General features: G+C 39.7%; 1 protein-coding gene across 1 annotated transcript; it reads right to left on the reverse strand.

The window, feature by feature from the left end:
• On the reverse strand, nucleotides 1–9,168 carry LOC138968070 (GTPase IMAP family member 9-like). Its single transcript, XM_070340635.1, has 9 exons — nucleotides 9,063–9,168; nucleotides 7,802–8,056; nucleotides 6,974–7,054; nucleotides 5,768–5,931; nucleotides 4,011–4,184; nucleotides 3,251–3,558; nucleotides 2,050–2,347; nucleotides 1,089–1,322; nucleotides 1–308 (listed from the first exon to the last, which is right to left on the reverse strand). Exons 1-9 carry the CDS (start codon nucleotides 9,070–9,072, stop codon nucleotides 168–170), a joined length of 1,665 nt encoding a protein of 554 aa, XP_070196736.1. The 5' UTR covers nucleotides 9,073–9,168; the 3' UTR covers nucleotides 1–167.
• Nucleotides 9,169–14,466: the final 5,298 nt, after the last annotated feature.

Here is a 14,466-nt window from a genome sequence, read left to right on the forward strand (position 1 = left end):
GATGCTGACCTTTGTTTTGTTTTTAAAGCTCAGCCATTTCAACGAGCATCTTCTTGGATTTCTTTTTTTTAGAAAATAATTTCATCTGTCAGTGTATTTCAATTAGTGAAGTCACCTCCCACCGCAATGCTGACATACGCGAGCATCTTTTCGGATCACACGTCATATCAGTACACTTCATCCAATGCCGTCACTTCCTCCACAATGTCGATGTACTCGTTCTCCAGCTCGGCCACCTCAGCGAGCATCTTCTGGGACTCCTCGGGCGACAGGTCCGGGTCTTTGGCCGCCTCCATCACGTCGTTGATCTGATCCACAATAAAATGAAATATAAAAAATATTTTAAAAATATCTAAAAAGCCGAGAAAGGTTAAACGTTTTGGAATGTTTGCTTTAGGACAAAACACGTTTCCTTGAGCCTCCACCCAACGGCCATATTACAGTGGACAAACAGGATCAGACACGACAGAATTTTGTTTGTTGCTTTGACTCAATAGGGCCTATACATCCTTCATTAAATTAAATCAAAGAATATTTTTCGTTAAATTAATTGATGGATTGAGCTCCAAACTTAATCATAATAATTCAATTTGGTGATTTGATCGATAGAAATTACGAGAAAAAAAATGCATACGTAATATCGACAGAATTGCCTCCCTTCCTTCGAACATGGCTGCACGCCGATGTTTTCCTTCTAAAATCAATGTAAAGTTCATTCCGTAACTTCAAAGGTATCTAAAATGACTTTTTATGTTTACAAGAGCAGCTTCTGCAAAATTGGAGGCTTAAATTGCAGTGGATTCTGAGCTAAGAGTTTTCAACGCTAAAGTTCAACATTACCCAGGAAAGTAAGAAAGAAAGAGAAGAACAGATAAAAGTCATGAGACATAAGATATAAGATCATTTATTGTCCATTGTCCACAATTTAACAATGGATGGAAAAGTGTGGTTCATCTGCTCTTAAAAGAACCAAACAACATAATTATGACAACAACCCTAAACATAAAAAAAATAAAACATACGAAGTGAGAACACCCAAAGTTCTCCAGACAGGCGAGAGGAGAAGCAGTAAAGAAGGGCCTACTAACCTGCTCAAGGATATCCACGGCGTCATTGAGTCTGAGACAGTCGGAGTCTAGAAGATCTGCCTTGTTCCTCTTCCAACCGATGCCCGCGGCACTAATCCCTAGAGTGATGGGTGTAAGTCCGAGCTGGATGTTGGCGTTACGTCTGAGGGTCCGAGCTTCTTTCTTGTGGAACTCGATCCTCTCCAGCAGCATGTTCATACGGTTGAGGTTGGCTTGCTGGTTTGTGTTGGTCACCTGCGTGGTTGGTTAAAATGATATGCTTAAAACAGTTTTTTTTTATTCAGTTGCATAAATACAAAGCCGTAATTGAATGTTATAATAAAATGATATATTGACAGTTTTGTTGCAAAGTGTGCGCTTTTTGCTTACTTGCTTATCTCTTTAGCCATACATAACTTTAACCTACGGTCAAACATCATAATCAGGGAGTGTTTAAGCCTCGAATTATTTTAGCGAAATACATGCATTCTTCGTGAAGCAGGCTGTACGACCCTTTGGCACCGAATTTTCAGTAAAAGACTTCGCGAAGTCTACTTCGGGCTCAATTAGGGACAGACTGTCCAGGGGTATCTGACCTGGTTCATATTGGTCTTGGACTGAATTTTCGGTAAAGACTTCACGAAGTCTACTTCGGGCTCAATTAGGGACAGACTGTCCAGGGGTATCTGACCTGGTTCGTATTGGTCTTGGACTGAATTTTCGGTAAAGACTTCGCGAAGTCCACTTCGGGCTCAATTAGGGACAGACTGTTCAGGGGTATCTGACCTGGTTCGTCATGGTCTTGGACTGAATTTTCGGTAAAGACTTCGCGAAGTCCACTTCGAGGTAAAATACGGACAGACTTTACAGGGGTATCTGACCTGGTTCATCTTTTTCGAGGACTGAAGCTTTCCGTAAAAGACTTCGCGAAATCTACTTCGGGCTAAATTACGGACAGACTTTACAGGGGTATATATCTGACCTGGTTCATCTTTGTCGAGGACTGAAGCTTCTCTCGTTGTATCGCCAGCTCCGCCTGTTCAATCTCTTCCTCCAGCTCCTTCGCCTTCAGCTCCGCTTTCTTCTTCTCCTCCGCGACGATCTTCAGCTCCTCTGTCTTCTCGCAGACTTTCTTCTCGGCCTGGTCTCTCTGCAGCTGAGCGCGGCGTCTCTCAGTTTCCTTGGCTCTCTCGCTCTTCTCTGCCCTGTCCTTGTCCTCTTTCAGTTCTTGCACGTGTTTCTTGTTTGTGAGTTCTCGCTCTTCTGCTTCCCGCGTCCGCCTGCAGTGAAGCATACCAATAACAATATCACTACTTTATTGTCCATTATGGTACATTAAAATGAACATTTTCTTTGACGCACCCAACTTGCCTGTTAATGATCATAAGATGCACATTTGGTAAGAGTGCTTTGGACATTCTGTAAGACAAATACACCCAAGACATATACAGTCAAACCTGCCCTTAAGACCACCTGCCCTTAAGACCACCTGACCTTAAGACCACCACAAAGGATCCCCGACGGTTTTTACGACTATTTAAATCACCTGTCTAAAGAGACCATCTGTCTAAAGAGACCACTTTCGCTCAGTCCCTTGGTGGCCTCTTTAGAAAGGTTCGACTGTATATTATTTTGGTATTCTGATAAAACCCAGTTGTTCTTTTTGAAAGGAGTTCACAGCGTAGAGGGAGGTTAAAAAGATATTTAGAAGGAACAAATCTCAGTAAATAATGTATTTAAAGGGAGGAAGTTTCAAAGGTTAAAAAGCGGAAAAAAGGGTATTTTACAGTATTATTCACTTCATTACCAAAAGTTATGAGTTTGTGATGGTTTGTTAGGTGTAGGGTCACGGTGTGTGCAATTACCAGGGGTGTGTCTCTAGTTTCGTTCTGTTTTGATGCCCGCTGGGGCCAAAACCCTTACAAATCTTGCCAAATCTTATACAAAATCTCGCCTGTTGATCAACATTTGAAGCCTGTTGCCTGGCTATCTGGGGTACCTTGTGTGGCATCCTTCTAAAACCACCGGCTACGACTAAAACCCTTGAGATAAAAGAAATGATTTTGGCAAATATGGAACCAAAATTATGCCAAAATCTACCAGTCACGCCAAAATCTTGCAAAATCATGACAAAATCATAGACAAATCTTACCCAAAGCATGCAAAAATATTGCCCAACTTGCCTGTTGATGAGCTCCTGAAGCTTGTGTCCCGTCTCCCTAGGATACGCAGTGTGGTACCCAGGTCCTCCGTTGACCTGATGGTCGTCCACCATGTGGCGGACAATGTCCAGAAGGCCGGAGACCTGCTCCCTGTCCGTCCCGCTGTTGTTGAAGACGATGTAGCGGTTGCCGCACTCTTGGAGAACTCGTCTCAGCGACTCCGGAGCTTTGGAGAGATACTTCTCGATGGTGGTCTTCCCCCTGGCAAGCTGGTCGCCGTACGTGAAGAGCACCACCATGTGTTGTGTGATGGTGTCGCCGAAGTAGACCTTGAAGTTGTGAGAAACAAGAGTTTTTTTTTAATTGAATCACAAACGAAAAATTAAGATAAGATATAGGGTGTTACAATGTTGCATTGTGTTTTGCGAAAGCTATAGCAAAGTACGGTCATCTCATATAGTCCTGTTAGGTTTTCCTAACGGAAATTCGAGTTGATTTTTTCCCTGAAGAAAAGCCTGTCCCAAGTCTCCGCGAGAACAAAAGAGAGAAAAATGTGCATGCATTTCTATTTTCTGCAAAAACAAAAAGAAATATTCGTTTGCTAAAATTGCAAAAACGCAGCTCGTGAGATATCTAACAATATCGCAACCGTTGCTCGTATTTTAATTACTGCCCATTTGCATCAATTGGCTTATAAAGCATCCACTTTGACCATAACTGTCTGGTACGTATTTGACCATATTCTACGCCAAAATACAAAAAAAATAAATCGTGCACCAACCTTGAGGCGGTTGTATGTGTTGAACTCCTCTTCAGTGAACCGGCCGCCACAGAGCGGGATGACGTAGAGGATGGCGTGAGGACCCGGGGCCTGGTCACACAGAGCCTTGACCACCTCCCTCGCCGTGTCCTCGTGAGTCTTGGACGTGTCGAACAGTCCTGGGGAGTCCATGACCTGTGATACATGTAGATTATATGCAACTCAGTTGAAGCACACGGTCGTATGAATACATTGATTAAAAAACAAGTCGCGTAAGGCGAAAATACAACATTTAGTCAAGTAGCTGTCGAACTCACAGAATGAAACTGAACGCAATGCCATTTTTCAGCAAGACCGTATACTCGTAGCATCGTCAGTCCACCGCTCATGGCAAAGGCAGTGAAATTGACAAGAAGAGCGGAGTAGTAGTTGCGCTAAGAAGGATAGCACGCTTTTCTGTACCTCTCTTTGTTTTAACTTTCTGAGCGTGTTTTTAATCCAAACATATCATATCTATATGTTTTTGGAATCAGGAACCGACAAGGAATAAGATGAAAGTGTTTTTAAATTGATTTCGACAATTTAATTGTGATAATAATTTTTATATTTTTAATTTTCAGAACTTGTGTTTAATCCAAATATAACATATTTATATGTTTTTGGAATCAGAAAATGATGGAGAATAAGATGAACGTAAATTTGGATCGTTTTATAAAAAAATTTTTTTTTTACAATTTTCAGATTTTTAATGACCAAAGTCATTAATTAATTTTTAAGCCACCAAGCTGAAATGCAATACCGAAGTCCGGGCTTCGTCGAAGATTACTTGACCAAAATTTCAACCAATTTGGTTGAAAAATGAGGGCGTGACAGTGCCGCCTCAACTTTCACGAAAAGCCGGATATGACGTCATCAAAGACATTTATCAAAAAAATGAAAAAAACGTTCGGGGATTTCATACCCAGGAACTCTCATGTCAAATTTCATAAAGATCGGTCCAGTAGTTTAGTCTGAATCGCTCTACACACACACACACACACACAGAGACACACACACACACACACACACACACACTCATAACTCATAACTCATAACTCATAACATTTTATTGATCCAACAAAGGAAATTAAATTGGTCATCAGCACATATAGGTCATTAATTAATAATTATAAAAGAAGAAGAGAAGAAAATTTATAAAACCCATGATAACAAAAAAATATCTAAAGTAATATATGTACAACTACAATACCCTTTTTACTTGCACACTTACTTACACCACGACCCTCGTCTCGATTCCCCCCTCTACGTTAAAACATTTAGTCAAAACTTGACTAAATGTAAAAAGGTGCAGAAGTAAACCAATTATAAATACAGAAAAAGTTGGCTTTCCCATTGTATACATGTAGTTTGAGTCTTTCAGAGAAAGACGGCCAGACAGAGATAAAGACAGAACATAGAATTAGATTCTAGGTCACATGAACAAAGGTTGCTCCCAGCTGTACGTTTTGCTGTAGTCACCGTTTGGAAAAGAGAGAGAGAGAGAGAGAGACAGACAGACAGACAGACAGAGACAGACAGAGAGAGACAGAGAGAGACAGACAGACAGACAAAAGAGGGAGGGAGACAGACAGACAGACAGAGAGAGAGAGGTAGACAGACAGACAGACAGAGAGAGGGGGGGAGGACTATCGTGTTTCAAAGGGAAAAAAAGAGAGAGATAAAAGGGAGACAGAGACAGACAGTGACACACCCACAGACAGAGATCCTATTTAGGTCACCTGCACAAGGGTTGCTCCTAGTTGCACGTGCTGTTGCACTGACTTTATGGTAACAGAGCAACAGTCCATGCCTGTCTCAAACACTTCCCTGCCCACTATCGTGTTCCCTGTCGAGCTCTTCCCGCTCCCTGTCTTCCCCACCAGCAAAATTCGCAGTGTTTCACCTTAAAAGGAGAGAAAAAGAAGTAAGAAACAAATTGAGCCATAAGACTGTATTACAACCAAGTGCAGTACATTAGGAATATCACCTGGATGTTAAAGTTGTCCTTAATTGAGCGAGATGTTGAGCCAGACGTAAACTTCGCAAAATCTTCTTTTGGAAAATTCAGTGCCAAAGCTTCATGCAGCGAGCTTCGTTAAGTCGATTTAGCCCAATTAATATCAGGGTTTTAGATAGAACCACTTTAACACAATAATGAAGCAGATGAAGTTCTTATGTTAAAGAAGATTTCCTTTATTAAATATAACAAAAGCAGCTATATTTCCTCATTCTCTGCAAGTTTAGTAACAAAACAAACCGATGTTGTTATTTTTCAGAAAACGAAGGTTTCTTGCTTTTCTTTCTTTATTTATTTGGTGTTTAACGTCGTTTTCAACCACGAAGGTTATATCGCGACGGGGAAAGGGGGGAGATGGGATAGAGCCACTTGTCAATTGTTTCTTGTTCACTAAAGCACTAATCAAAAATTTGCTCCAGGGGCTTGCAACGTAGTACAATATATTACCTTACTGGGAGAATGCAAGTTTCCAGTACAAAGGACTTAACATTTTTTACATACTGCTTGACTAAAATCTTTACAAACATTGACTATATTCTATACAAGAAACACTTAACAAGGGTAAAAGGAGAAACAGAATCCGTTAGTCGCCTCTTACGACATGCTGGGGAGCATCGGGTAAATTCTTCCCCCTAACCCGCGGGGGGTTGGTTTCTTGCCATATGGAAATTTCTGATTGATAATGGGAAAGATTACAACAACAAAAAGTGATATTTAAGTTTACATCTTATATTTTCAACATTGATACAAAAGTGGACACATCAGTAACCAGGATATATTTGTCTTTTTTCAATATTTCGGCAAACTGCCTTCTTCCGGATGTTATTACGAAAGTAATCTTTTATTTCCTTCTACTGTACTTAATCTGACATTATTTATAAATAGACAACAACAGAGACAGACAAGACGAGGGATGAAGATGAATTACCAAATTCTCCCAAAAACTCCACAGTGTCATGGTAACCCTCGGTCTTCAGTGTCCGAATAAAAGAACACCACACGCTTCCGCCTGTGAGGACAAAAGACAGTATAGCCATTGTAAATTACTGAAGCGTGAGGAAAACATTTTGATTTGGTATTATGTGCTTCAATTGTCAAGTTTAAGATACGCTTTCACTCTCTCTCTGTCATCTCTCTTTGTATCTGTCTCTCTGCCTCTGTCTGTCTGTGTGTCTGTTTGTGTGTCTGACTGTCTGTCTGTCTGTCTGTATGTATGTATGTATGTATGTATGTCTGTATGTCTTTCTGTATGTCTTTCTGTATGTCTCTCTGTCTCTCTCAATATGTCTGTCTCTCTCAATCTGTGTCTGTCTCTCTGCCTCTGTCTGTCTGTATATGTATCTCTCTCTTTCTCTCTCTCTCTCTCTCTCTCTCTCTCTCTCTCTCTCTTTCTTTAACTATTTCTGTTTGTCTGTCTGTCTGCCTGCCGGTTTCTCTCTCTCTTTCTTTATCTCTCTCACTTTCTTTATCTCTCTCACTTTATTTCTCTCTCTCTTTCTCTCTCTCTCCCTCTCTCCCTATCTCTCTCTCCCTCTCTCTTTCTCTCTCTCTCTCTCTCTCTCTCTCTCTCTCTCTCTCTCCTTTTCTCGTTATGTCTGTCTGTCTGTCTGTCTGTCTGTCTGTCTGTCGGTCTCTCTCACACTCTCTCTCTCCAGCATATTAGCATATTATTCTCCGTTGGCAAAGACTAGGAAAATAGTTGCACTCGCTATGCCATATCACATATGCCTCCATACTAAAGTAGAAAACAAATTACTTGTCCAATCATCGCTGCAATCTAGCAAAGGTTGTAGCAGACCCAACAGTCGTTCCGTTCTCGCCCGCCGGGTGGCACTACGGTCGCCATTTTGAATATGGTCGATACTATCCCAGTCGAGGATCCCCTCCTGCACGAAATGGGCCTTTAAGTCGTCTGGTTCAAGGTTGTGGAGCAAGTGTTCCACTTTGGGGCACACCAGGCACTTCCAGGGTGTAGTTGTTTGTCGGATTGCTTTGGGCGTTGTTGTGTCGGCTGGAAAACACAAAGGCTGCTGTGTTATCGGAGTTTTCTCTCTTGAGTCAGTTCACGGACAGAGATATCAAGTGTGTGTGGGTGGGTGGGGGGGGGGGGGCAAGAGTGTGGTATATTTTATGCTGCGCTTTCTGTCGAGTTATTTCTGTCATTTTAGTACTTGAATATAACTTTATTTTCACATGCTGGAACAGAAGCGGCAGCAGCAGCAAAACCAACAACCACAGCGGTGCTGCTTTGACATATAACGTGCGCCACACACAAGACAGAAGTCGCAGCACAGGCTTCATGTCTCACCCAGTCACATTATTCTGACACCGGACCAACCATTCCTAGCACTAACCCCATAGCCTAATGCCAGACGCCAGACGGAGCAGCCACTAGATTGCCAATTTGAAAGTCTTAGGTATGACCCGGCCGGGGTTCGAACCCACGACCTCCCGATCACGTGGCGGACGCCTTACCACTAGCCCAACCACTACTACTACCTCTACTACTACTAGGGCGAGTGGTCTAAGTCCAGTTCCACAAAAAGTGTTCTACATTAAAAACACAACATACACATTTAAGAACTCCATTCAAACTGTTAATGCGACATCTCTGAACAAAGTATTACATTGTACACACAAATATTCATGTTCGTCTAAAATAAAAGAAACATTCAACGCTGCAAATTGTTAAAAAAAATAAAAGCAAAAACACACACAATCAGGCGACAAACGAACCCCAATCTTCTTCCGTGTTTCTACTCAATCAACAATGCACATTGTTTAAACATATATGTATTAATATGTATATTAAAGAAACGACAACAGTCAGGGCCGACGAACAGACACACACACACACACAGACACACACAGACACACACACACACACACACACACACACACACATACACACACACACACACACACACACACACACACACACATACACATACACACACACACACACACACACACACACACACACACACACACACACACACTGACAAACAAAACATTACCTTCTTCCATGTTCCTATTCAATCAGAAACTATGAACAGTTGTGAACAACGCTGCTGCTGAGAGTTCGCGTGAAGACGGATCTCCTTGTCGTTACGAGTCAAATTGTTATTTGCCTTCTATCGTTCGCTGTGTTCGCTTTTGACAGGAAACCCAAGAAAAGTGATGAGCGAAGCACAGCTAACAATTGAAGAGTCGCTCTTATGGTTGTCACGACGGAAAAGTTGCGGAACAATCATAACATTATATCAATTATAATAATCGTGCATTGGAAAACAGCTGAATTGCCGTTTTGATAATAGAAATGATGGCGACGTTGAAATTTGCATAAATGAAATCCCGATATTTGTCGGAAACAGATTTAAAGCCAGCGGATAGGAGAAGAATTGATGAAACAATCATACCAATTACGCCTACACTGATGACACTAACAGGGGAAAGACCGCATTAAGATAATACATGTACATGATAGCGGGTTTTTTTCTTTTTGCCCAGTGGTGCTTGAGTTTTGGAAACAAATTGAATTTTATATTTGGGTACATTTGGATAAACAGATAAAGTTAACGGTGCACGAAATCATGTTTGGAGTTAAAAATCGAAAAATGCATGCAACTCTGTTGAAAGAATTAAATTGTCTGATTTTGGTTGCTAAAATGTGCATAAGTATTTATAAGAAAACCAAGGCTTCTTGCGCCATAATGTGACGTCTTCAAATGTTAAAGTTTCTATCACATACACACACACACACACACACACACACGCACAGACAGACAAAGTTTATCATCGCATAGGCTACACTTACGTGAGCCAAAAACTAAGGTGTTCTTACCGCCTTAAAGTGAGCAAAATAACGTTGTTGCAGAGGAAACGTTTGCAGTTTTGAAAGACAGAGAGTTTGGTAACAAACTGACAATTCATTTCTTCAAAGTATATTAGCAGTGACTGATTATTCTTTTAGGTCTACAGCGTGTGCTTAAAGGCAATTATGCAAGTGAATCTGTGAATATTCTTAATTAAGCTTTCCTTGCACTCTAGCCTTAACCTGTGAAGATCTCTTGAGAATCTGAACTCTATTACAACTGATGACTGTGTCGATACATTTTGTGAATCCAAAAAACGCTCAGAGTTAAATCAGTTACTGATGATTCTGATCTGATACTGTGTCCGCTATTATCAAGTTGGGACTGTGTGAAAGGCCCTTTATTCTCGTCACTCATCTTCGCCTGTCATTAATGTGACTACTGGTGTTTCAGTTATTCACTGTCGGGTCATTTTACTCGTTGAATTTGAGTTAATCTGCTCTGGTTAATTCTTGTTACTCTTAAGTCTACTTATTTCTCTTTGTGTAAAGTAGTGTAGCTTTTTTTCTCTCTATTTTTTTCTTCTTAAAACGTGAAAACACTGTTTTGAGATTTATCATGAGTAATTCTTCTACCTCATGGCCCACAAAAGAGGGTCTTCGTATTGGACACCTTAATATCAACCATGCAATTAATAAATTACACGAGGTTTCCACCATGCTTTTAAACTCAGGAACACATTTTCATGTTATGGGGTTTACAGAATCAAGACTATCTGACACGATTTCGGATTCTGAGGTTTGTGTTCCAGGTTACAGTGTTGTACGCAGAAACCCCCAACAATGTAAAGAAACTGGATTGCTTGTGTATATAAGTGAATCATTGACTTACACACGTTTAACACATTTAGAACAGTTTGTGGAATCCGTCTGGATCGAGGTCAAATTAAAAAAGGCACCTCCAATGCTTATTGGTTTCTGCTATAGAAATCCAGCAGAACGTGTAAACTGGACGGACAAATGTTCACATATGTTAGATGCTGCTTTGTTAGAATCAAAAGAAACCATTCTCTTAGGAGATTTTAATATTGATTTATTAAAACAAAATAAACCATGGTTAGATATGTTCAACCTTTATGATCTCAAACAAGTCGTGAACACCCCTACTAGGGTTACTGCATCTACAAGCACTTTGATAGATCATGTCTATGTTTCTAACACCCGTAACGTTGCAGAAGTTTGTGTTCCAACCAGCGGCTGTAGTGATCATTTTCCTGTTTGTCTCACGTGGTCAAGAAAGGGTGTAAAAATCCCCAAAGTTGGTTACAAGACAGTAAAGTACCGCTCCTTTACTAAATTTAACGAGAACGCCTTTCTTGTAGACTTAAGTAATTCTTCTCTCTCTGATGTTTATAATTATACGGATCCTGATGATGCAATAACACACTGGATAAATGTCTTTACAGAAATATACGATAAACATGCCCCGTGGAGAATTAAGAGAGTCAAGCAAATAGTAAAACCTAAATGGTTTGATACTGAATTACAAGATGCTATTGGCCATCGTGATTTCTTAAAATCAGTTGGCAAGGAAGCGGAGTATAGAGAACAGAGAAATAAAGTAAACTCACTTAAACGAACACAGAAGACCAAGTACTTTCATGACCTAGCGTCATCAAAGCAAAATTCAAAGAATATATGGAAAGCAATAAATGAACTTACAAATAAAAAGATTGCCAGTCATTCAAGTTGTGTTAAGGACATATCCCCTGATGATTTAAACATTCATTTTTCTAAAATAGCTGAAAAAGTGATTACAAATGATAAGTCCTAATTGAACAATTTGAAAGTTTTAGAAGAATATTGTCAGTCAAAAAAAGTTTCAAGTCAAGCGAATATTCCTCTACCTACAGTACCTGAAGTTTTTTACTCACTTACACACCTTAAGCAAACAGGCGTCCGGGGAATCGACGGCCTCGATGGTAGGATTCTTAAATTGTCAGCCCCTGTAATTTCTTAAACACTCACTTACCTTTATAATCTGTGTTTAGACAAAAATTATTTCCCAGTCGCCCTGAAACAGGCTAAAGTCATTCCTCTGTTTAAATCAGGCGACAAAAAAAGACCCATCAAACTATAGGCCAATTTCAATATTGTCTGTTTTATCAAAACCACTTGAAAAACACATTAACAAACATATTCTAACGCATTTTAACCAAAACAATTTACTTCACCCTAAACAATCGGGTTTTAGAGCTAACCATTCCTGCCATACTGCCTTAGTTTCTCTTGTTGATCAATAAAGGACAATGAATTCTGTGGTGCCATTTTTGTTGATTTTGCTAAAGCCTTTGACGTTATTGATCACACGCTATTACTGAGGAAATTCGCATTGTATGGCGTCGGAATCGAAACTGTCAAACTTATTAGTTCATTTCTCACCGGCAGACAACAAACTGTACTAACAAACGCCTCGGCGTCGAGCATGCAAGAAGTAAAATACGGTGTACCACAATGATCGGTTTTAGGACCCCTCCTGTTCTCTATATACATTAATGACCTCCCCCTACATATGCAAAATGTATGTGAACTTTTTGCAGATGACACCACAATTCATTCCAGCAACACAAATTTAACTCGCTTATCAGAATCAATTCAAAGGAGTTTAAACCAGTTGACAGAATGGACTGAACTAAACCATATGTCTCTTATTCCAAAGAAAACCAAACCAAATATATGGTCATAACAACAAGACAAAAACGCCAGAATATTTGTTCAGCTGGTCCTGCTTTAATGATATATGGTGAAATAGTGGAAAAAGTCGACCATCACAAACTGCTGGGTGTTAATATCGATAACAACTTGTCTTGGTCAACCCACATAGAGCAACTTAGTAAAGTGGTGTCAAAGAAAGTGTATCTCTTATCTAGAATTAAACACTTCCTGAACTGCCACACCAGAAAGTCATTCTTCATTGCTCATACTCAATCTGTTATTGATTATGCATCCACTCTATGGGACTCAGCAAGTGAAAATTCCCAAAAACAAATTAGCAGATTACATAACAGAGCGCTAAAAGTAGTATTACTAAAGCACACTACCCTCACAGAGTTAGACTACATACATTTAGGGATCTTACCTCTAAAGTCAAGACTGCTTTTTAACAAAGGATTCTTTATGCATAGAATTATATCCGAAACTCTACCCCAAACCATTTGTTCAAAGTTCTCTTTGAAGAATTCACACCACCTTATGAAATTTAACACTCCTCTTCCTAGGATAGACTTATTTAAGTCTAGTCTAGTTTATTCAGGTGGCCGTCTCTGGAACGCTCTTCCGAATGCCTTACGGGAAGCTACCAGCACAGATTCTTTCAAAAACAAATATATATCCCATTTAATGAAAATAGTATATTCTTGATTGTTATGTCCTTTGGGACACAGTCACTCACTTTTGATTTATTGTTTTGTTCACGACATTATAATGTTCTGCATAATATCCATTGTCTAGCAGAGTTGATGTACTATTGCATAGTATTCTGACTCTAATTGACTTGCACATTTTTGCTTTGCATCTTGTCATGAACATTTATAAACTACAATGTTTCATATAATGCACTTATGTACATAAACTTATACTGTTTTACTAATTATGTAAGTATGTAGTAGTAGTTATTATAGTAGATTTAGTCCCTCTTTAGGGCGAGGGCCAGATGCAAAAAAGTATACCAATGCTTATTCTGTTATCCTCTTAAAATAAAGAATTGTCATTGTCATTGTCATTGTCTCTCTCTTTCTCTCTCTCTCTCTCTTTCTCTCTCTCTTTCTCTCTCTCTCTCTCTTTCTCTCTCTCACCCCCCCCTCTCTCTCTCTCTGTCTCTCTATCAGTACTGTAATCGGCGTGTTGTATGTGCCGTTATAACTTCTAGGTGGCTGTTATGTTGTTTATGTATGTCGGTTTTGTCCTAATGTTGTGAATATAGGTACGCTGTTCGTGGAACAAGCCATCAAAAACTTTACAATGAGTCAGGTTTTACAACACTGCAAGAACGGCGCAGAAAACATAAATTGATCGTTTATTTTAAATTAGTTAATGGTCTAGCGCCAGTGTACTTACTTGATTACTTACCATCTCTCATTTCAGCAGTAAATCCGTACCACCGACGCAAACCATATGATAGGCAAATGTTTCGATGTAGAACTGAATTATATAAGCATTCCTTTTTTCCTTCTGCAACATCTTTATGGAATGAATTACCTGATCATATAAAACAAACGAATTCAATTGGTTGTTTTAAAAGATTTTTGTCCAGAGATGACCCTCTAATTCCCCCGTATGTCTACTCTAAAGTTCGAAAAGCAGAAATCATTCATTGTAAATTAAGATTAGAGATAAGCGATTTAAATGCAGATATGTTTAAAAGACATTTGACAAATGATGTTTTCTGCAGGTGTGGTTTTCATGTTGAAAATTGTGAACACTTTTTATTTGACTGTCCATTGTACACGAATGTTAGAGCAACCACTATTGATACTCTACCAGATAATAATAATATTACTGTTTTGTGTGCTATGTACGGTAATAGTGACAAGTCCTTGGCTGAAAAC

Source organism: Littorina saxatilis, linkage group LG6 (assembly GCF_037325665.1).
Source record: "Littorina saxatilis isolate snail1 linkage group LG6, US_GU_Lsax_2.0, whole genome shotgun sequence".
NCBI classification, from domain to species: domain Eukaryota; kingdom Metazoa; phylum Mollusca; class Gastropoda; order Littorinimorpha; family Littorinidae; genus Littorina; species Littorina saxatilis.